Source organism: Falco rusticolus, chromosome 4 (genome assembly GCF_015220075.1).
Source record: "Falco rusticolus isolate bFalRus1 chromosome 4, bFalRus1.pri, whole genome shotgun sequence".
NCBI lineage: Eukaryota > Metazoa > Chordata > Aves > Falconiformes > Falconidae > Falco > Falco rusticolus.
Window position 1 is genome coordinate 48110250 of NC_051190.1, and position 23261 is coordinate 48133510.

General features: G+C 60.8%; 2 protein-coding genes across 3 annotated transcripts in view; both read left to right on the forward strand.

Moving 5' to 3' along the window:
* The window catches only part of ADAMTS10 (ADAM metallopeptidase with thrombospondin type 1 motif 10), a 58184-nt gene extending 52969 nt beyond the window's left edge, over positions 1–5215 (forward strand). The window contains exons 21-25 of the mRNA XM_037382996.1: positions 657–786; positions 1435–1639; positions 1871–2047; positions 2784–2940; positions 3349–5215. Coding sequence (XP_037238893.1) covers positions 657–786; positions 1435–1639; positions 1871–2047; positions 2784–2940; positions 3349–3458 — 779 coding nt within the window. The 3' untranslated portion in view covers positions 3459–5215. The remainder of the gene's footprint in view (positions 1–656; positions 787–1434; positions 1640–1870; positions 2048–2783; positions 2941–3348) is intronic.
* A 2139-nt stretch (positions 5216–7354) lies between these two features.
* Positions 7355–22882, forward strand: MYO1F (myosin IF). 2 transcript variants are annotated; one of them, XM_037382997.1, is made up of 28 exons: positions 7355–7471; positions 11332–11469; positions 13326–13415; positions 13898–13992; positions 14639–14726; positions 14975–15064; positions 15228–15359; positions 15437–15571; positions 15646–15778; positions 16138–16334; positions 16469–16549; positions 16772–16858; positions 17023–17109; positions 17391–17558; positions 17634–17719; positions 18105–18186; positions 18291–18397; positions 18744–18842; positions 18916–19060; positions 19242–19356; positions 20019–20188; positions 20323–20468; positions 20790–20936; positions 21016–21164; positions 21449–21532; positions 21670–21871; positions 22208–22374; positions 22460–22882. In XM_037382997.1, the coding sequence occupies exons 1-28, from the start codon at positions 7469–7471 to the stop codon at positions 22534–22536; spliced, it is 3300 nt and encodes a 1099-aa protein (XP_037238894.1). In that variant the 5' UTR covers positions 7355–7468; the 3' UTR covers positions 22537–22882. The 2 variants fall into 2 exon arrangements, 1 of the variants encoding a protein (XP_037238894.1); XR_005103598.1 differs by lacking the exons at positions 22208–22374; positions 22460–22882 and having other exon boundaries at positions 21016–21130; positions 21670–21787.
* The last annotated feature ends 379 nt before the right edge of the window (positions 22883–23261 follow it).

Here is a 23261-nt window from a genome sequence, read left to right on the forward strand (position 1 = left end):
TTCATTTACTTGTGCAGTGCAGGACAGGTTAGCTGATCGCAGCAGCCCCTCTGGCCTGCAGATCTACATGTCTGGGAACTGAAACACTGCTGATGCTTCCCTGAATCCCTTCGGCTGGTTACCGTGGGGATTAATGCAAAGGCTTGCAGTGTGTCTGGTGGCTCTGGAGAACCTGGCTGTGGGTGACTGAGTGGTATTCAGAAGGGAGAGGCAGTTTCAAAAGCAAGGCTTAGTAATGGTCCCTGTTTTAAGCCAGGAGCCCTGGCCTGGTCTTGTGTGCTAGACCTCAACAAAGCGTTGCCCCTCATGTTCCAGCTATTCCCCCCCAGTACTGCCCAGAAAGTCTCACAAGACTGAGGTTCGAACAGGTTTATTTGAGGATGGGATCCTTGGAATGGTTTGATCCTCCATCCTCTGCAAACTCTGGCAGGTCCTGCCCTGGCTGGTGAGCCTTCATCCCATCTTTGTTTTTCTGGAGATGTTGGAGGCAAAGCAGGCCTTGGTTATGAATAGAGAAGTAGGTTCAGGCTTGACGAGGTGCCCCGTCACGTTGGCCATGTAGGGGCAGAGCTGTGGGGCTCATACCTGCAGCCTGGCTCAGCACTAGCCTCAGGGTCCTTCCCTTTTTTTCCCCCCTTGCCTCTTTTTCTTGGCAGGCAGCCAGATCCAATCTGTGGTATGCAAGAAACTTTCCGATGGCTCAACTGTCTTCAACCATTTCTGTAGCCCTGAAACCAAAATGCCAGAGCGGCAGAGGCCGTGCAATACCGAACCGTGCCCCCCAGCGTGAGTACCAGAGCTTGGAGCAGATGAAGGTCAAGCGTGGGTGGAAAAGCTAGTGTGGAGAGTGGTGAAATTCCCCTCTCTGTGTCAGTCCTCTGCCACAGGACCCAGGGGTGACGCGATCTGGCTGGAGCGGCTCTGCTGGGGACAGGGGGCAGTTTTCTCCTCTGTGCCCAATCACGAGCACAAGGGCACAACCTGCGCAGCCCACGTGCATCACTGCAGGGAAGGGGCAGTGGCGACGCAGAGAGCAGAAACCTGTCCCCACCGCGGTGCTCTGTTCACAAGGCTGCGCCATGCCTTGCTCAGTGAGGGATGTGCCAAACACATGCTGCACTGGCTGAGGACGGTCTCTGTAGCGTGGCCTCCTCCCTGTGCTGCTGTGCTGCTTGCAGAAAGGAGCCCTCCCGCTCTGGCCCTTCAGTGTGGCACAGATCCTCAGTGCAGTCCCTCAGAAATTGTCCCAGCCCCTCCCTGGCTGGCCCTTGCCTTCTCTTGTAGGGAAAAGGGGGATGCGGAGAAGCTCTGTGGTTCAACCAGAGCTGCCTGAGAGGCTGTGGCCAGAGCAGGAACAGGGCTGTGTGCAGGAGCACAGAGACAAGCATGGACCACCTTGCCACTCACAAGCTTTGCTGTTTTACCTGTCTCCAGCTGGGTGATTGGGAACTGGTCTGAATGCAGCCGAAGTTGCAACGAGGGCGTCCGCACACGCAGCGTCTTCTGCAAGCGTAAGATCTCTGCTACTGAGGAGAAGACCTTGGATGATGGTTCTTGTACCCATCCACGGCCAAAGATGCTTGAGCCTTGCAATAACCAGACGTGCCCTCCGGAGTGGGTCGCCCTGGACTGGTCTGAGGTGAGTGCGTAACATCGGCCCACACCTCTCCGGGAGCACTGGTCCTTAGGGGGACAGTGTCGGTCACGAGGCTGGAGTATCGGTGATGGCTGCTGGCCATGGAGGGCGTATGTGGGGAACGGTCTTGTAGCGCAGGGGAGAGGCAAGGTGGGAGCACTGGTGGGGAGAGCCAGTGCTGCCTCCCCCTGCTCTTTGCCGTGCACCCTGACCTCGTGTGTCCCCTTTTTGCAGTGCACCCCCAGCTGCGGGCCAGGTTTCCGCCACCGCATTGTCCTCTGCAAGAGTGGTGACCACAGCGCAACTCTGCCCACCTCCCAGTGCTATGAAGGCTCCAAGCCCCCAACCAGCATGAGGTGCAACCTGCGGCGCTGCCCACCGCCACGCTGGGTGACTGGCGAGTGGGGAGAGGTAGGGACAATCCTTTCCGTGGGGTTATTGAAGAAGACTCTGCTTTCTTCTTCCCCAGCCCCTCACATTCTAGTGCACGAGGCTTGTGCCCACCAGCAGAACCCGATGTGGCCACCACAAGTCCCTGGGGGGCAGCAGGACTTGGTGGTGGTCTTTGCCCCCCCCTCCTTGGCTCAGGAGGCTGTTGTGATGGTGGCCCAAGTGCACAGCTGATCCAGGGAGTCTCTCAGGCCTAGCAGGGCCCCACAGAAGTCATTGGAGCATCCCATGGGTGTCTAGGGGGCAGCAGGGCAGCGAGGATGAGGAGCAGTGCAGTGCGGTGGGAGGGATGGGCTGCACGGGTGGGCTGGGCTGGCTACAAGCGAGGCCACTGCTGGTCCACCTGCCACAGGCCAGCCCAGCACCTGCAGTGGGGTGATGCTGACAGTCCTCCCTTCCCTGTAACACCCCTCGAGCTACAGGGTGACATCGGGGTGCAGGAGGCCTGGGAAAGGCCGGTGATTTATGGCTGGATGGAGAGACCCTCACTGAGTCCTGGAGGTTTGACCCAAGCTTTTCGGGGCGTGTGGCTGCAGCGCTCAGCCGTGCCGATGAGGGGCCTGCAGCTGCTGCTGAAGGAGGGGGTGACTGTATCCAGCACCCTTAGCATCCCCTAAGACCTGGCCGTGCCCTCTCCCCCCGCGTTATTGAAGCCATGGTGGCCACCACAGCTCGGTGCTGTGCTGTTTTCCGGCAGTGCTCCGCGCAGTGTGGCCTTGGCCAGCAAAGAAGATCCGTCCAGTGCCTGGCTCACACCGGGCAGCCGTCCAGCGACTGCGTGGAGACCCTGCAGCCTGCCGGCATGCAGCAGTGCGAGACCAAGTGCGAATCGGGACCTACGGACAACCCTGAAGGTGAGGGGGATGGGGGGACTGGGGAGGGACATGTAGAGCACTGCCAGCCTCGGGGGCCACGGGGTACAGGGGTATCGGAGCCAGCACAGCCCGACTTGAGCTCTAGGTGCTGTGCTGTGGGGTGAGGCTGTTATGGGGAGACCTGATGCTGTCCCCTCTGGTCCCAGGCCAAACTGCCACACCGTGACCCTGCTAAATGAAGCAACTGCACCTCAGCAAAGAAAGGCTTTCAGCAATGAGGTTCTCAGTAGCTTCTTTGGCACGGCTACATCTTGCTGCTTCCTGGCAAAAAGCCCCAGGAGCTGGTGCGAAAGGAGCTCGGTAGTGTAGCGCTGGTTAGAGCTTCCCCCCCAGGGCTCCTCGCCCCTGAGGCAGCTGTAACCCTGCTTCCCTCTGTCGCCCATCCAGAGTGCAAGGATGTGAACAAGGTGGCCTACTGCCCGCTCGTCCTGAAGTTCAAGTTCTGCAGCCGGACCTACTTCCGACAGATGTGCTGTAAAACATGCCAGGGGCACTAGGGACACGGCGTGACCCCTGTGGGAAAACTGGAAGGCAAAAGCTACGCCGGAGGGCCACCGAGCAGTGCCCTTCCTCTCCGCCCTGAAAACCTCCCCTGGGTCTGACACAGACACTGTTCGTGCTTCCAGTGGGAGCTGGCGTCACCCAAACCCATCCCCCACAGACATGCACCCTTCGCCCCCGAGCTTCACAATGGCAGGTTCCCAGTTAAACCACTGCCAGCCACTGCAGGCACCGCCACGGCCCAGGGCGACAGGAGCCAGTCCATGACCGGTGGCAGAGGGAGAAGCTGGGCAGAGCGCGGCAGCAGGGACATTACTTGAAATTCTGACATTGTTATTTATTAGTAGCGGACCCCGGTCCAGCAGGCGCCGAGACAGCCACTGAAGCAGCACCACTCACCCCTCTCCTGCCTCGTCCTCCTCCCCACTCATGTCCCGAGGGGACCGTGGGGCACCATGGTCTGCAGCGGGGCATTCCCGGGGAGGCTGAGTGCATGGGGGGGCGGGGGGGCTGCTGCCTTTCCCTTGGGGATCCCAGGGGAGACAGGCAGGAGGTTTCAGGTGCTACAGGTGACAAACGTGGCTTGTGGCTTCTGGGCGATGGGTGAAGATGAGCTGCTGTAAGGAGTGGGGTTGGAGCAGGAATTTAGTTTTCTTGGTTTACATCCTGTCACCTTGGGATGTGCAGCAGGGGACAGAGAGCAGGTCAGTGAGCAGAGCGGTGACACCAGCTTAACTGGGAGAGGGGGTTATTCAAACTTTTGTAACAACCTACTTTGATTGGGGTGTCCCCCTGTTTTTCCTTAAAGCCCTTGTCACTATTATGACCATGTTTTATTCCATAAACACCTTGAAGCACGAGCTGAGGTCAGGGCCAAGGCATGCTTGGGTTGCAGTCGCTTAACAGGCATCAAGGACATGCCAGGCTGTGGGAAGCAAAGCAAAGGAGGATGCAGGATGAGGACTGTCTTGGTCCTGGCAGGGCCCTCCCCAGCAATGCCGTGGCCTCCGCGGCTGCTTTGCCTCCAAAGGTGCTTTACTTCCAAAGGTGCTTTGCCTCCAAAAGGTGCTTTGCCTCCAAAGGCAACCTCGTCACGTGCCACTGTGGCCTTGGGTTGCTAGTCCCAGTGCCACCCGCTCCTCTGCCCCCAGGAGACCTCCAGTGATGGGAAAAGAGCAGGCTTGAAATTCTCCCGGGTCACCTCCTGGCCAGATCCGGGCCAACACACGTCTTCTCCATGAGCCGCTGCAGCCTGCGGAGGAGACCTTGAATTTCAAATCTACAAAGCATGTGCATTTTGTTATCATTATCATTGTTGTGATTATTATTATTATTACTGTTTTCAGGCCTTTCTGCATCACAAAGATGGGAAATCTTGCCCAAAGCCATGTTCTGTTCCCCTCGGGGTGGTCCATACGGTGCAGGGGGGCACACAGCCCTCTTTCCCCAGAGCAGACCTCGCCGCCTGCCAGCCCTCATGTGTTACTCTACCATCCGTATTTTCACCCGCTCCTCAGCCGATCGCAGCTTCTTTGGTGCTCAGCAAATCCCCTTTGGCTGTCGAGCGGGCCTTCATATTTTGTCTTCCTTCCTGGTGCCATGCTCCGTTCTGACATTTTGGTGAGGGGAGGGGGTGTTTTCACCTTTTTATATAGATATATATATAATGAAAAATGTTTAACATACTAACTCTGAGGAGGAGCGACGTAATGGCATGATTTATAATAAAGGAGTAGCTACGATCCCGGGCGCAGCTTCTGGTCCCAGTCTTGTTTCTGGTGTGGGAAGCCGGGGCTCCGGGCAGCCCCACACCGGTGCTCCCCTTGTGCTCACGCCGAGGGCGAGCTTTGGGCAGCAGGAGAGGGTTTTCCCTGCAGCCCGAGTGACGGGAGCACGTCTGACAAGGCCAAGGTTAGAACAGGTTTATTTGAGGAGGGATCTCGGGAACGCTTTGGTCCTCTGTCTTTGGCACACTTGGCTGGCGAGAGACGTGCCCAGCGCAGCGGGTGTGTTCACTGCAGCTGGTCTGTGGTGTGACCTCCCTTCGCTGCTGTGCTGGCTGCACGCTGGGAGGGGCAGGGGAGGTACCTTGTGAATATGGGGGGGGGGAGGGGGGGGCAGCAGGGCAGAACATGGGCAGGAAGAGCCTTGGCACCACTTGACACTCTGTTGTGTTTCAAGGGAGATTGATGGATGGAGATTGATGGATGGATGGGTGATTGATGGCTGGGGGGCACGTGCAGGCTGCCTGCACTAAGGCTTTGGCTTCCCGCCTGTAGCACTGCTGACCACTGCGGAGGAGCTGGGCTCACGCAGAGTCTTGGAGGGGGCCAGACCCCCTCAACGCGATGGGCTGCTTCTTCGAGCAGAGGCTGAAATTAGCTTTGCAGGGCTCGGTCTGCTGGAGGTGGATCAGTCTCTGTGGTCTCCTCCTGCTCAGCCAGTGGGTTGACCTCCGTTGGCTCCGTGCCATCCCCCCTGGTTTTGGATTGCCAGCCAAAGGGTTTTCACGCGTCCTCTTTGGTGAGGCAGCTCTTGTAGTTGACCTGAGACTGCATGTGGCAGCTTCCCTGGGCGTTGGGCTGCAGCACCCAGGAGTTGGCAATCGCTGCCTGAGGCTTCGCCCATCCTGTGCTGCTCCCACTGCTGGTGCTGCAGCTCAGTGAGCGGTGGCCAGGGGCTGGGCTGCCTTTTAATGGGGACAACGGGCAGTGAGGAGGGGGTTGGTGACATCAGGAGGCCATTGTGATGGCAGATGTAGAGGCCAATAATATGGTAAAAAAAAAAATCAAGTGGTTATGGAATCTCTGTGTGTAAAGTGGCTGAGTGCTGTCCCCGTGTGGCGTTACACCTTTCCTTTCCCTGGAAACCTCCCTGCTTCCCCCACGCTCCCTTATGTCTTGGACTCCAAACTCCTCTGACACCAAGATGGAGGGATGCCCTGCCGGGATGATGGGGCTGGACGGCTGCCCACCCTCTCGGTCACTGGGGACCGTACCAAGTAGCAGCAGATGGGACAGAGGGGATACAGCGGGGGGGGGGGGGGGGGGGGGGGAGGGGGCTGTGCCCCAGCTGAGCACTCCGGGGCACCGACAGCCCTTGCTCCGTGTGTGTGGGGCAGGCACGGGCTCGCTGCAGCGGGGGCAGGCTGATTCCTATGGCTGCTGGGTCCCGAGGCTGTGGGCTCTGCCAAGGCCATGCCAGGGGAGTGGAGGGGCCATCTGAGGATGGCAGGTCTGCAGGGGACAGTGAGGACATGGCAGGAGCTCCTTGGTGTGACAGGCTCTCTTCAAACACAGGCTGGGCTCAGCGTCGCCGTGCTATCGCAGCCACCGGGGCTTGCACGGGTGTTTGCACACCCAGGCTGTAGCACGGAGCTGGTCCATGTGTGCACAGGGTGTGCAGGAGCACCAGCTCTGCCGTGATGGTGGGGATGCTGCCACAGCTGTCCCCTGCGCAGCTCCAGCGATGGCCTTTCAGAAATTACTGCAGCCCATTTGAAGGCAAAATGTTTCCTCAAGTGTGACCTTTCTCATTCAAAAAAGCTTGGGGGGGGGGGGGGGGGGGAAGCAGCACCAAAAGCACCTTAAAGCAGTGTGCCCCAGCACTGCCTGCCTGCCCCTGGCGCTGGGCACATCAAACTGTCACCCCAGGGCAGGGGGAAGGTTTTGTGGTGGCTCTGAGCATCCCCGCTGAACTCTGCCCAGCATCTACCAGCTTGCCCAGGTCGGTGACCCCCTGTACCTGCAGCACCCATCTGCAGCGGAGGTAGGGGGTGCCCCTGTGGAGGGTCACCCCAAGGCCCCCCTCACAGCAGAGAGCCACCCTCACCCACCCCTGTCAAACCAGCACGAAATGAGGAAGTGGGAGGAGGAAAGAAAAAAAAAATCGTTGCAATTTGTAGTTGCAGAAGAAACACAAAAGCAAAGTGTTTCGTGATGGCCCTGGACCCTCGGTGACAGCAGCCCCCAGCACCCCATCCTCGAGGGCAAGACTCAGGGACACCATGGTGAGTGCATGTGGGGCCCTCGCTGGGCTCCCCCCACCCCATCTCCCTCGGGCACCCTGGCGATGTCACCCTCTCATCCTGCCACCTCAGGGCTGCCTCAGCCCTTTCTCTCCTGCACCCACCGTGGTCCCTTGCTGCTTTCTGGAAGGTGCCAGGAGCCCACCAGTGTCCCCACTGGAGAGGGAATGGTGCTGTCCATGCTTGGGGACAGGGAGTGGGACCGGGGCTGGGTGAGGCACCAGAGCAGGGCACGGTGGTGGGGAGCAGCCAGGGCTGGGTGCTGGGTGCTGGGGGCAGGATCGGTGCCCTGAGAGCGCTGACCCGGGCAGGCTGGAGGGCACCAGCAGTGAGGCCGGGGTGGCACAAGATGGGTTTGATCTTGCTGTTGCGGGTGCGGTACCCACAGACCCCCCTGGGCTCCTCTTGGCCCAACTTCCCACCAGCGCTACCAGTTCCAGCACTCGTGGTGCTGGTGGGTGCGGGCAGAGCGTGGTGCAGGCCGAGCCGGGGGCGGGGGGCAGGGACCCTCTGGGTACCAGCGCCCAGGGTCGGACCTTGCACCCTGGCACGCACAGGGAACAGGAGCTGTGAGTGGGACATAGGGCTGCGGCCAGAGCTGGAAGTTGATCTGGAGGCAGAAGAGGAAGACAAAAGCTCTCAAAATGAGGGAAATGCTCAGGCATGGAGTAAGGGTCTGCACGGTGTGGCCACAGCCATGTCCTTGGGCCCATGGCTCCGCTCCCTCTCCGTCTCGGAGTGATGCTGGCTCCGACGTTTCCCCCCAGCCAGGAAGCAGATGGTGGCCAGGCTGAAACAGTGCCTTCAACCCACGGTTGTGGTTGCCACCTCTGACTCTTCAGATGCTCAGCTGCTGTCCACCACAGGATACAAACATGTCCTCTTCCCACCGCTACCTGAGACCTGAAGATGTTTTGTGGCTTTGCAAAAAGGGCCACGGGGCTGTGCAGCCACCAACCCAACCCCTGTGAGCCCAGCGCTGGGGCAGCCCCCAGCCCCAGCTCTGCCTGTGCCTGTGAGCTGACGGGGTTGTGACAGCAATGCAACAGCCCGCGCTGCTCTTCTCAAGCTTTCCGGTGGTTTAAGGTGTTGGCTGCATCTGGGTTTGCCCTATCTTGAGACAAAAAGGTGCCACTTTGGGTTTCGTCTGCTCCCACTTGGGGCTTGCAGGGTTTTTTTGGTGGCTCAGCCCTGAGCTTTGAAGAAAAACAGATGATGTTTTGAAATTGCTACCACAGGGCTACTCCCCTCTCTGCCTCCATGATCCTGTTGTGAGCACTGGGTGCCTCCGCAGCCCCGGGCAGGCTGCCAGGGTGACAGTCCCCATGCCGCAGCCCTTGGCTGTGGTGCTCCTGGGGGTCCTGATGGGCCTCCCCACGCCTGCGCCCATCATGCACGGGACCACCACCACAGCAAAGTCCCTTGGGCAAAGCAGCTGCAAACTACACCTGGAAGCTCAGGCCAAGGGCTGCTGAGAGCTGCTCCCCACTTGGCTTGAGGGTGAGATGGCCTCACGGCAGCGTTCGGTGCAACCACCCAACCGTCCCCTTCCCTGGGAACCCCCGTGGTGGCAGCTGTCAGGCTGCTGCTCTCTGGCTCATCCCTTGTTTTGGCCTGGGACAGAGGAGGGGACTGAGGAACCGCTGCCCTAAACCTCTGAAAGCAACTGCACTTTGTGCCCCCCGCCCACAGGGATGCTGCCTGCAGCCCCCGACTGCAAGGGCTCACCGGGTGCTGAGCTCGGGCAGTGCCACGGTTCGGAGGGAGCATCATTCCTTTTCATCCTCCCCACAAGACCTTCACGCAGCTTAGTGAGGCCGGGCCCCGCCAGCCCCTCGGGATGTGCTGAGGAAAGCCAGGCAGACCTTGTGCTGGCAGAGACAGGGTGGGAACACCCACGGCCTCGCACATATCTGCGCACAAAACTTCATTTGAAGTGAGCAGGTGTTTTCCCTGCAGCTGCTGCAGCAGGTGCCCCAGCCAAGCCAGGAAAGCACCTAACCTGTGCCTGGGGGAAGAGGAGGTGTCACCAAGGCATGTGCTGGCTGCTGAGCAGTCACTTGACTGAAGGAGAAACTCTGGGTGTCAGCTCGAAAGCAAAGAACTTGCAATGCAGGAAACACTAGTATTTGCCTTAATTTGGTGCCATGCGAGCCCCAGGGTGCCTGTGCCAGAGGGCTCAGGGTGATGGAAGCAGGGGACAGGGAACCGAGGGGTCAAGCATCCTGACTTGCTCCTCTCCACCTGAAGCACCAAGGTTTGGCCAGGTTGGGTTGAAGCTGGGCAGCTCCTGGGGTCACTGACAGCTCCCTGGGTGACAGCACGGTGACCTGGAGAGGGTGGTTGGGCCCACCTTCATTTTTCTGGGGGGGGCTTTTCTAGCGGCTTATTGGGATGGGAGGGAGGAAGAGGAGGAGATATCAAGAGAAAGGCCCATAAGCAACAAAGAGGAGGAAAAGAAGCTCCCTGCATGGTTTCAGGCTGTGTGAGCAGCACCAATCCCCCCTGGAGCCCCTGAGCTGACCCAGATCCATGCATCCCAGGGGAAGGTGGTGGGACAAGAAAGCCAAAAGCCCCTCTGGTGGCTGTGGGGGCTTGAGCTGCACTTGGGGTTCGGGAGGACATGGATGGCGTTTTGGGTTGCAAAGCCCAGCAGCCCCGAGGGGAGGCAGGCGGCAGGGAGCAGCACGATGTTGCCGAGCTCCTCTGCGCTCCGTGCGAGTCCCTCCGTATCCCATCGGGATGGTGCCGGGTTGTGCTGAGCATCCGAGGGTGGGTGCAGGGGGCTTCAGGCAGCCTGTGAAAATCAGGGTCCAACAGGAGGGTGCAGCAGCGCTGGGGTCCGGAGGCCTGAAATCTTGACAGCCGGCAGGAAAATAAAGCAAAAGGGGAAGAGAAGAAAAGGGAAATGGAAAGAGCAAGAAGCGTGGGGAGGAGAAGTGAAATCGGTGCCGGAGTGCTGGGGTGAAAGCAGAACCACAGGGGCCCAGGACAGGCACAGAGGAGCTGCGAGCAGCTCCAGGCGGGGTGTCCCCTGCGGGCACCGCACCAGGGGCCGCACGGGCACCGCGGCGCGCTCAGCACTTTCCCTCTGCAACACCCGGGATGAGGGGCCTTTGAGTAATTTTCTTTTTACACAGCGCAGCCTTCCCCTCCCCTCCCAGCCCAGGGCTGTGTTTAGCCCCACAAGGGCTGAAATCACAGCCCACATTTTTCCTGTTGCCCCCCAGCCCCTGGAGGACAGAGCCAGGTGAGTTGGGGGGTGGCTGAAAAGTGGGTGCTGGTATCACACTGGGCAGGGAGACAAGGGTGATGGGGGCACAGCTGCACCCCTGCCCTGGTGCAAAGGGGACATGGGGGCACAGAGGATGCACAGTGCCAGGGATGCCCCCACCAGCTGCACTTTTTGGCCTTCCCCTGCGTTATTTTTGCTACTCTCTTTGACTCATAAGCAAAACCTGTGCAGCAATTGCTTCGTTAGCTCTTTGTTACCTCCTCCTTTGTAACAAGCAGGGGTGATGTTACAAACGTACCCCACAGGCTGTCGGTGCCCCACCAGCTCCTCTCTGAGGTGCCAGACATGTGGTGAGGCAGGATCCGGCCAGAGGGATGGGGCAAGCACAGATGCAGCTGCGCTGGGATTTTAGGCTTTGCAAGTTCCCAGTGTGGTTAACACACTCCTCATTGCAGCACCCGAAGGTGCCTGGTTTGGAGCCACAGCCGGAACAGGGGCCAGTTGCAGCCACCACCAGCTCAGGGGGAGCTGGGGCTAGATCCTGCCCTGGAGCCCTGCTCCTGTCGGTGGTGGCCCTGGAGCAGTCGCTGTGGCCCTCTCCCCGCAGGGCAGCAAGGAGCGCTTCCACTGGCAGAGCCACAATGTCAAGCAGAGTGGCGTGGACGACATGGTCCTGCTCTCCAAGATCTCCGAGGAAGCCATCGTGGAAAACCTCAAGAAGCGTTTTATGGATGATTACATCTTTGTATCCTTCCCAGGGAAGCGGGACAGGGACAGGGAGCGGCAGGGAGTGTGCTCTAAGGCTTTGCCAGGGCGTGGGCTCAGCTGGGGCTGCCCCAATGCTTGCAGAGTGTCCTGTCCCCACACTGTGGTGGGACAAGATTGGGATCAGCTGGGCGAATGCCACCATTCCCAAACTGAGTTGCGCTTGGCCGAGACACTGCAACTGTGACCCCCATCCTGCTGTGCCCCGGGACCACTCTGGTCCCTTGCAGCTACAAAACCCTAAGCAAAGACTACCAAGGAAACCCCCTCATCTGCTGTCTCCCACTGCTCCCACACGCTGGAAACCCACCTGCCTGTGCCAAGGAGGCTGGACCCCAGCGGCAGTGGCCATCGTTCCCTGTTGCTGTCACCCAACCCCACCGATGCCCACAACACACCTTGGCTGCTCTGCACCCATAGCAAATCCATCCACCCTGGATGGAGCGGGAGCATCCCTGCAGTCACAGGGAGGAGGTGCCCCCCCTCTCCCCACCTGTGTCCGGCCACATGGGACACCATCAAGCCAGCGCAGGGCAAAGCTCCCACCCAGCCCAGTGTTGACCCCCCTGCACCATCCCCCAGCCCAGAGGCTCCCATCAGAGAGCTGACACGGCTGAGCACCCTGCACGAGGCTCGGCAGCTCTTGGGCTCTGCGCTGCGGAGAGGGAAGCATCCTCACGCCCATGATTCAGGGTGCTGAGCCCCTCCTTGCTCACCCCGCACCCGCTCGGGGATGCGGCCAGCTCAGCACCCCGGCACTGCCGCGCGTGCTTTGCCTGCACCGCAGCTCCGGTGGGTGGTCAGCTCCGGTGGGGCAGGGGACAAAAGGCCTGCCAGGCAGAGCAGGGCGCAGCAGGGGCTCGGGCAGCAGTGGGGCTGAGCGTGGTGCTGAGCGCTGTGCTCATGGCTGTGGTTTCCCTGAAGATGCGGCTCTGTCCTTACAAGGCGATGATGCTCGTCCCGGGCTGGCAGTGACGCAGCCACCCTCCCTGCTCTTTCGGCTTTAAACATGTTTAGGTTTGGGGTTGGCTTTTTCTTCTTTTTCGGCAGAAAAAAATACCCTGTGAAGCCTCTTTCTTCCTTTTTTTTTTTTGTGCTGCTGTGCGCAGGGCCCCTGTCTAGCCGTGACTCAACACCCCACGCTTCTGCATTTCCCAGAAAAGCCCCGCTCTTCCTGTCCTCCAGCTGCTCTTCCCCCACCCCACAGCCAGGTGGGCCAAAAATGGGACACTGAGGGCCCAGGGTAACCCCTGACCCCCATCCCCCCAGCACCTGCGCCAGGGGCTCATCCCCATCCTGCTGCTGTGTCATTTCCAGGCACAATTCCCTGCTTTTCCATTCTCCTGCTCACACCTGGTTGGCTCGGGGATGCTGTAAGCAGGGGCCAAGGGAAGCGGAGTGGCTGGGAAAAGGCAGGAGCTGGCGGCATCTCTCCTCTACGTGCCTCAGTTTACCTGATTGTAAAATGCGGATGGTCTCCTCTGCAGGAGCTGCAGCTGCAGCATGGGCAGCGGAGCAGGGGCAAACGCCAGGAGTCTGTGGGATGCTGGAAATGCCACTTTGGAGGCTGGCCAGGGAGCTGAGGGGGTGCTCCTGCTGTACCCTGTGCTGATCCCACCACAGGGACACCCTGGGGCCGAGGGAGCGAGGCACCGGCACCCTGTGCTCATGGCTCTGCCTGCACCTGAGCTAAAACCCCTCAGGGTACTCCTGGTGCAGCTTCCGGGGGGGCAGGGACCCCCTCAACCACCTTCCTGCCACTTCCCGCTGGTGCTGCCTCCGGGGCAGCACACGGGGACAGAGGAAAGGATGCACAGACCTTAACCGGCCACTCAGACCTACATCGGGCCAGTGCTCATCTCCGTCAACCCCTTCAAGCAGATGCCGTACTTCACCGACCGGGAGATCGAGCTGTACCAGGGGGCGGTGAGGCTGCTGCGTGCGGGCTGGCGGGGTCACCAAGGGTTCCTTGGGCTTAATTTGGTGCAAAAAACCCGGGGGTGTTCCATGAGTGTCCCCACCCTCCCCAGCCCTTTGGATGCTGCAGGAGTCAACACTCCCAAAGGTGCTGATGGCGAGTCAGTAACAGGACTCAGGAGCCAAGTCACATTCCTGGGAAATTCAGCTCATAAATACACACCAAAGCAACCCAAAGATGGCAAAATCCAGCCCGAGTGCTGAGCTCTGCCACAAGAAGCTTCCCAAGGAGGAGGGCATGGCTGAGCAAACATCTGACTTGCTGCTGATTAGCTCATGTTTGTGACAAGAGGCTGATTCCCCGTCCCTGCTGCGCGCCGCTGCCTTGTGCAACGCGTGGGCAGGGTTAAGGGGATGTGGGGGGGGGGCTGCAGGGCTGGGAGCTGATGGCTGCTCCCTGCTCAGCGCTGCTCTCCTTGTCACCCCCGTAGGCTCAGTATGAAAATCCCCCCCACATCTATGCCCTGACCGACAACATGTACCGCAACATGCTGATCGATGGGGAGAACCAGTGCGTCATCATCAGGTAGGGGGCACAGGGGGCACAGCCAGGGACCCCGTGCCACTGCTCCAGGGCCAGCTACCCCGGTCACCCTTGTCCCCACACCCTGGGGGCATCCTGGCTAAACACAGCAGCTGGGCAGCAGCAAGAGGTGGCTGAAGCCCAATGGTGGGTCCTCTGGGACCCAGTGTGGGGGGTGCCTGCAGGGACCCCAGCACCCTGGGCCATGAGCACCAGCTGGGGCTGCCACCAGGTTGTCCAGGGCAGGGCGCGAGCCTTGAGCAATGCACCTTTCCGGCTGGGTGTTGCAAAGGAAATGGTCAGGATGTGGGGCAAGGCCAGAGACTTCCCCTTGAGGCTCCTGAGTCTCCCTCCTCCGCTCCCAAATCCCACAACAAGAAATCCAACCCCTCCTCCCGGAGCAGCTCCTCACCCAGCCTTGCTCCAGCCCCGCTTATTCCCCAGAGGACCCCCAAGCACCCGGGCAGCCCCCTCCCCAACTTTAGCTCTGCCATGTGCTCACAATACGCGGCAGGAGGGAGGCCGCCACCTCCATCACCCACCGTCCCCCCCCAGCCCTGCTCCAGCATCCCACCCCTAAGCACCCCAGGACAGAAAAAAAAAAAAAATGGGGCCATTTCATGTCCCCTCTGCTTTGACGTTTGCACAGTGGAGAAAGTGGGGCCGGGAAAACGGTGGCAGCGAAATACATCATGGGCTACATCTCCAAAGTGTCTGGGGGTGGCGAGAAGGTGCAGGTATGTCTGCCCCCCCCCTCACACCACCATGCATCGCTACACCTCCCAGCCCCTCCCCACAACCCCGGCCCCCTGCTCCCCCCAGCACAGGGGAGCACAGAGCAGCGCCAGCTCCAGGGCTGGGGACACGCGAAGCCCCTCATCTGTCCCCAGCCCCCCATCTGTCCCCAGCCCCGAGGCAGGGCTGCTGCAGTGGGGCACAGGCATACAGCACCCCTCCACCACCCCTCTCCCTCCTCTGCCCCCAGCACGTGAAGGACATCATCCTGCAGTCCAACCCGCTGCTGGAAGCCTTTGGAAATGCCAAAACCGTCCGGAATAACAACTCCAGCCGCTTTGTAAGTCACCAGGGCAGGTGCAGAAGGTCAGCACCTGTGGCCAGAATCAGTCCCAGCAATGCTCCTCACCTGGGGGGACACAGGGGAGAGAAGCTGGGGCCGGGGCGAGTGAGGAGCCCACCAGCCAGGGCCACGGCGCTGAGCTGGAGCTGTGCTGGGGCAGGGGAAGTACTTCGAGATCCAGTTCAGCCGGGGCGGCGAACCCGATGGGGGGAAGATCTCCAATTTTCTGCTGGAGAAGTCACGGGTGGTGAGCCAGAACGAGTGCGAGAGGAATTTCCACATCTACTATCAGGTATGAGGGGCCAGGAGCTGGCTGGACTGCCCCGGGGGCCAGGGGCCAGGTCACCGTAGCTCCCGTTTCTCTCCCAGATCATCGAAGGAGCATCCCAAGAGCAGCGACAGAACCTGGGCATCATGAGCCCTGATTATTACTATTACCTGAACCAGTCAGAGACGTACCAGGTGGAGGGCACGGATGACCGCAGCGACTTCCATGAGACCATGGTGAGTGCCTGGGAGGGGGCGTCCCCAAGGCTGGTGGTGGCCGGGCAGGGGCTGACGGGCTCCCCACACCCCAGAACGCCATGCAGGTCATCGGCATCCGGGGCGAGGACCAGCAGCTGGTGCTGCAGATCGTGGCAGGGATCCTCCACCTGGGAAACATCAGCTTTCGGGAGGAAGGCAACTACGCTCGGGTGGAAAATGTTGACTGTGAGTAGCTGACTCCCCTCTGCTCCAGGCAGAGACCCTCGGCAATGAGGTGCAAACTCAACCCCTGGCAGAGGAGAGAGGCAGCATCAGCATCATCAGCATCTTCCCCACGTTAGACGTGGGGAAACTGAGGCAGTGAACAAACGGCATGACCAGAGCTTAATTAGCAAGGAGATGGATGCCAGGAGTGGCTTGCTGTGATTTAGCAGAGGGAGGACCATGTCCCACGTCCCTGCTTGCTGCACCGCTGCTGTCCTCTGCGCTCGGATGGGGCCGGGGGGTGCAGCAGCCACAGCAGGCAGCGGGCCAGGGGCGTACAGGGAGCAGGCAGCCCTGACCACCCCCCGCACTCTGCCCAGCCCTGGCCTTCCCTGCCTACCTACTGGGGGTCGACCAGGACCGCCTCAACGAGAAGGTCACCAGCAGGAAAATGGACAGCAAGTGGGGCGGCCGCTCTGAGTCCATCACTGTCACCCTCAACGTGGAGCAGGCGGCTTACACCCGCGACGCCCTGGCCAAGGGGCTCTACGCGCGCGTCTTTGACTTCCTCGTGGAGGTATGTGGTCCTGGCGGGCTGGGCCGAGCTTGGCCATGGCACAGAGGGGATGCTCACCATCCGCTGCCACGTGCCACCGCCCCCACCGCCCTTATGCCCCCGATGAAGGTGGCTCATCCTGTCTCTCCCCACAGTCTATCAACAGGGCTATGCAGAAGCCATATGAGGAGTACAGCATTGGGGTGCTGGACATCTACGGCTTTGAAATATTCCAGGTATGTGTCGCCTTGCTATAGGAGCCCAGCTGGGGAATGTCCTTCCCTGCTCCCACAGCAAGGAGAGCAGCTGGAGCAGGGGGCTGTTTGCAGTCGATGGACACAAGAAGGGTAGCTGGAGCAGGACCCAAAGGCTCAGCTGTTTGGGGTCCCACCAAGGAGGTGAGAGGAGCAGAAGCCAGCTCAGCCCCATCTTCTCTTTCATCTTCCATCTTTTTGCAGAAAAATGGCTTTGAGCAATTCTGCATTAACTTTGTGAACGAGAAGCTGCAGCAGATCTTCATAGAGCTGACCCTGAAGGCAGAGCAGGTATGGGAGGGGCTGGGCTGGGTGGGCAGGGGGTTGTGCCAGCACCCCAATTCCTACACCCCGCACCCCCACTGCCAAGCAGTCCCAGCACCATGGCTGAAACAGGGGGCTGCAGCGCAGCCCGTGGGTCAGGGGCCCACCTGGCTCTCCCTGCACTTCCCCAGGAGGAATACGTGCAGGAGGGGATCAAGTGGACCCAGATCCAGTACTTCAACAACAAGGTGGTGTGCGACCTGATCGAGAACAAGCTGGTGAGTGGGGTCCCCTCCTCCAGGGGGGGCTTTCTCGGAGAGCCGAGGCACCCAGGGAGAGAGGTGCCAGGTGGGCTGGGTGCTGTCAGGGTGGGTGGCAGAAGGTGGTCCTGCCGAGGAGCATCCCTGGGAGAGCAGCAGCAGCTCTGTGTCCTTAACCTAAGCTACACTTCAGCATAAAGCAGCTTTGACCAGTGTGGGGCACTTGGGCACAGCCAGATCCAGGATTGGGCCCTGCCCGCAGGCTTTGGGCACCCATGGCTTCGCTCTCCCTCTTCTAGAACCCCCCTGGGATCATGAGCGTCCTAGACGACGTCTGTGCCACCATGCACGCCACCGGCGAAGGGGCAGACCAGACCCTGCTGCAGAAGCTGCAGGCGGCTGTGGGCACCCACGAGCACTTCAACAGCTGGAGCTCGGGCTTCGTCATCCACCACTACGCAGGCAAGGTACAGCACCCCGCACCCCGCACCCCGCGGCCCTGGCCGCAGCGGCATGGGGCTGAGCTCCCCTCCTGCCCCCAGGTCTCCTACGACGTGAACAGCTTCTGCGAGCGCAACCGGGACGTGCTCTTCACCGACTTGATCGAGCTCATGCAGAGCAGCGAACAGTGAGTCCTGGCAGTGCTGCGGACCCGGGGACCCCCAGAAGGGCTGAGGCAAAGGGCAGCATGCTCAACAGCCAGAGCATAAAGCTTTGCTGGTCCTACCTCTGCCAGAGCCACAGCTCGGGGTGCTCAGCAGCCTGCATTGCCCCATGGGCACTAGCAGCATCCCCCCATCGGGTGCAGCAGCACCCAGGAGCTGTGGGGCTGGGCAGAGGGGTGCTCGCCCTCCAGCACTGATCCTGCTCGGCCTGGGGGCAGTCAGAGAGGGTGTTCAGTCATGGTGCAGCATTTCCCAACAGCAGAAAGCATAGCTGGAGCTGGTTCCAGCTCAGCGCTGAGCTTGGGGAGCCTGGCAGCTCTCACCCAGGGACTGTCACCTGCCTTGCAGTGGTTTCATCCGGATGCTTTTCCCAGAAAAGCTTGATTCTGACAAAAAGGGACGACCGACCACTGCAGGCTCCAAAATCAAGGTACATCCCACAGGCTGCAGGACAGTAGCTGCTCCTGGGGCAGCGGCAGGGGGATGGGCTCCCAGCAGCGGCTCTGATGCTACAGAGGTCAATCCTTGCAACAGAAACAGGCTAATGACCTGGTGAACACGCTAATGAAGTGCACGCCACACTACATCCGCTGCATCAAGCCCAATGAGACCAAGAAACCCCGGGACTGGGAGGAGAACAGGTAACAGAGCCCTCTGCGATGTATCAGGGCACCCAGGGAGCCTGGGGAACGGGACCTGGCCATGGAGATGTGGCCAGCACCAGCTTTCCTCCAAAACTGCACGCCCAGGCTGGTCCCTCTGTGCTGCCCACAGACCCAGGGGAGCACGAGGCAGGTGCTGAGGGGCGTGCAGGGACACACAACCCCCCCTCTATGTGCATCACCCAGAGGCTCCATCCGAGCCCCAGGATGCTCCCCCGCACACACAGCCACAAACATCCCCTGGCAAATCAGTGGCCAAAGGGCCCAAGCAGGTCCTCCAGTGATCCCCCATCCCACGCCAAGCATGTCCCTCCCGGCTCCACAGGGTGAAGCACCAAGTCGAGTACCTGGGGCTGAAGGAGAACATCCGGGTGCGCCGGGCGGGTTTCGCCTACCGCCGCCTCTTCCACAAATTCCTGCAGCGGTGAGTGACCACCGGGATGGGGGCTGGCAGGTCTCCGCAGCCTAGCCGCCACTTGTGTCCCCTCTCCCTGCAGCTACGCCATCCTCACTCCTGAGACGTGGCCGTCCTGGCGTGGGGACGAGCGGCAAGGGGTGCAGCACTTGCTGCGCTCCGTCAACATGGACCCAGACCAGTACCAGATGGGTCGGAGCAAGGTGTTCGTCAAGAACCCCGAATCGGTAGGTGGCCCAGCTCTGCCCCTCGCCCCCAGCCCTGCATCCCTGGGGGATGCTGTGCGCAGCCGAGCATCGCTTTGGGCAGCACTTGGGGGCATTGGGGTGCTGACGTGCAGGAGAAGCGCTGCAGCCGGGGCACGCTGGCCCCTGGCTGGGTGTGCTCAGCATCCTGTGTCCCTCCCAGCTCTTCCTCCTCGAAGAGATGCGGGAGCGCAAATTCGACAGCTTCGCTCGGGTGATCCAGAAGGCCTGGCGCCGGCACGTTGCCATCCGAAAGTATGAGCAGATGCGAGAGGAAGGTAAGGCCAGGCAAGGGCAGGGGCAGCAGCACCTCAGCACCCCTTTTAGGGTGCCCTGCGCTGGGGACAGCCCAGCAGCCAGAGCAGCAGGAGGGCGGCAGCCTGGCTCCTAATTGTGGCACTAACGGGGAGGAGGGACCTGACCATGAGATGCCTGGGGTCTTTTCCTACACCTTAAAGGAGGTCACAGGTTTCTTGCTCCTATTTCCAGCCCTGGGAGGGGCCACAGGACAGGACCGAGGTCCTCGGGTGTCCTGCTCTGCGTTTCGTTGTCTGCAAAGGGCTGGAGTAGCTGGGAGTCAGCATTAGCAGAGGGATGGGAAAGGCCAGTGATCACTACCTGACCCCACTGCGGGTGTCCCAAGCCTGCAGTGAAAAATCAAAGGGGAAAACCCAGAAAGCAGCTGGGTCCCTCGCTCCCAGAGCACAAGGTTTTTTGAAGGCAAGGGATGGGCTTTGAAGTCAGCCAAGCACAAGCAACTTGGATTCCCTCCATGGCATAAAATGAGCCCCATTTCTTGCTGCCACAATCGCTGTGACAGCTCCCACAGCTCCCACAGCTCGTTTGGGAGGGTTTTGGGCAGGGGCTGAGGGCCAAGCCGAGGGCCGAGCTGCCAGCACACAGCCCAGTTCGACCAGCATCGCTTTGGGGTTCCTCACAGCCTCCAATATCCTCTACAACTTCAAAGAGCGGAGGAGGAACAGCATCAACAGGAATTTCGTAGGCGATTACCTGGGCATGGATGAGCGGCCGGAGCTGCGCCAGTTCCTGGCCAAGCGAGAGCGGATAGACTTTGCTGACTCCATCACAAAGTACGACCGGAGGTTCAAGGTACATGGACCCACCTGGGGCTTGGGACTGGCCAAGCTGCGTCTCATGGAGACACCCCTTGGGTGGGATGTGTATGCGGGGCTTGTGCCCCCCTGCAAACATCCCCTCACCCCCTGCTTCTGCCCCTTTCCCAGCCCATCAAGCGGGACTTCATCCTCACCCCCAAGTATTTCTACCTGATCGGGCGGGAGAAGGTGAAGAAAGGTCCTGAGAAGGGGCAGATCAAGGAGGTGCTGAAGAAGAAGGTGGAGCTCCAGGCGGTGAGCGGCGTCTCGCTGAGGTGCGTCCCTTACACGGGCTGCGCACAGCATGGTCCATGTGGGAAGGCTTCACCCACCGGTTCCATCAGCCTCTCCATGGTGCTCCCAGCCAGACCCCAGCCCCTCACCCACAGAGGCAGCAGGGTTGGCCATGGGGAGGAGGCCCCCCGCAGAGTGCTTTGGGATGAGCTGGGGCTTTGGGGACATTTCCAGCTAAATTGCCCTCCAAGAGCTTGCTCAGGGTGGACCCGGACCAAGCAGGGCTCCCAGCTCCCCCCCAGCACCAGCTGGCACCAGCCTTGCTCTCCACTGATGCCCGCACACCGGGGTTGTTCCCCCAGCACCAGGCAGGATGATTTCTTCATTCTCCATGAGAACGATGCTGACAATTTCTTGGAATCCATCTTCAAGACGGAGCTGATCAGCCTGCTGTGCAAGCGCTACGAGGAGCTCACCCGCACCAAGCTGTGCCTCTCCTTCAAGGACACGTAAGGGTGGAGGCTGGGAGAGGTGACAAAGCAGGACAGCGTCCTGTCCCCGTGGCCTTACAGCCTCTCTCTCCCCTAGACTACAGTTTCGGGTGAAGAAGGAGGGCTGGGGTGGTGGTGGCACCCGCAACATCACCTTCATCAGAGGACAGGGCGATGTGGCCACCCTCAAAGCCGGAGGCAAAACCCTTACGGTCAGCATCGGGGATGGGCTCCCCAGGAATGCCAGTGAGTGCCAGGGTGCCCGGGGGGTGGCCAGGGCCGGGAGGGACAGGAGTGCTGGGGCTGCACGGCACAGCTGGAGGCCTGGGAATGTTGGGGTGAGCCAGCTTGTGCCCCAGCCCTGTGGGATTTGCGTCTCACCCAGGAGGGACCTGCTCCTGCTAGGGTGATGGGGCAGCACGGGGCATTTCGGGGAAAAGGGCAGCTGGGTACCAACTGTGGGGGCCGCCCCCCGCTACCCCAGCCAGCTTTGAGGACTGTCACCTAACGGGGGGCTCATATCCCCCCAGAGCCCACGAGGAAGGGTGTGACGCAGAGCAGAGGTGGCAGCAAGTTTCCAACACCTTCCCGAGGTGCCCCACCGGCACCCAGAGGTGAGCAGGGCAGTGCCAGGGGGGTGCTGGGGAGGGGGAACCCCCGCCTGGATCCAGCCAGCACTGCGCTCCCAGCGGGGTGCAGGCTGTGAGCGTGGCCCCCCTGTAATGCACCATCCCGGGGTGGGATCTTCCAGGTGCCTACAGGAATGGGGCACCCCACTTCCCAGGCAGCGACGGCCGGGATCAGCGGAACACCTACAAGGCACCCCAGAAGCAGGTGCGGGGGCCACCGGCTGCAGCACTTCCCTCCCGAAACACTGGCCACCAGCCAAAGGCACGACCCCCGTCCGAGCAGAACCTGGATTTCCTCAATGTGCCAGATCAGGGGGTGGCCGGGTAAGTCCCATATGGCACCTGCATCCCCATCCTTGCCCCATCCTCCCCTCCCGCTGCTGCCAGCCCTGAGAGATGCTCTTTTCCCCCTGAGCAGCTTGGCTGCCCAACCGAGCAACAGCCCCCCGAGGTCCGGGCAATTTGGCTTTGCTGGCAGGGCAGCATCTCCCAGGCTATTACATACCCCAGTTCTCCCAGTCCCTGCACTGGGAGGACCCACCTGAGCTGCAGGCACAGAGCATCCCGTTGGTGGGAAAGAGCAGGATGGGCAGGAGGGTGCAGTGCATCCTGCGCCCTCCTGCCTTCCCCGGTGCGAACCCTGTTTCCCCGGCCCCGCAGCATGCAGCGCCGGCGAAGCCTGAGCCAGCGGCCACCTCCGGCCAGGCGTCCCAAGCCACAGCCCAAGGTGGCCGTGCCACGCTGCCAGGCTCTCTACCAGTACATCGGGCAGGACGTGGATGAGCTCAGCTTCAACGTGGGGGACATCATCGACATCCTGCTGGAAGGTGTGGGCCCTGCCCAGCTTCTCCCTGCTCTCCTACCCCGTGGCAGCACTGTGCCTGACCCGGCTCTTTTCCTCCCTCTTCCCAGATATCTCCGGCTGGTGGAAAGGCCGGCTGCATGGCAAGGAAGGGCTTTTCCCTGGGAACTACGTGCAGAAGATCTGAGCCAGGCACAGTGGCCGCATGGCCGGAGGCAAGGAGAGGGTCACCACCCCACCGCCGCCGAGGCCGTGCCAAAGGGGCCGGTGGCGGCTCCATGGCGGTTCTCCACGCTGCTGGCATTGAGCAAGTGCTTCCTCGCGAGCCCCCCTGGCCTGTGCTGGCTACCAGGCTGTGCCAGTACCAGCCACCAAACCCTGCACCTGCTTTAGACCGTGGCCTCCCCGCAGCAAGGACCAGCTCTTTGCTGCTTGTTTCTACCCTGGGAGTGGGACCGCTCTGGTGATTCCAGGGTATAAATAGGATTAATGTTAATAATTATGGTAAATAGACTCAACAAAACTGAGCCTGACTCAGAAACTGAGCCTGAAGTTTGTATTTTGCCGATGCTGGCCCGTGGCTCTGCTGGCACCTGCGTGTCCCCACGCACTGACATGGGTGCACACGAGTTGGAGGCAGCCCCCTCCCCACCACACTGAACCTTCCAGAAGATGCTGAACACAAACCAGCTCCCCCAGGAATGTGGCTGAGGCATCTTCACATCCCGGAGTGACTCTGGACCGATCTGCAGCCAGCCAGGAGCTGCTGGCAAAGCAGGGCAGTGGGGCGCAGCGCAGGGGGGCTCCAACGCCGCTCCCCAATCTCTCATACCAGGGCCACCGAGCTCAAGCCCACCGGGTTGGAGCAGCTTGTTCTGACGGTGGCCTGAGGGCTGCTGCCCCCCCCAAGTT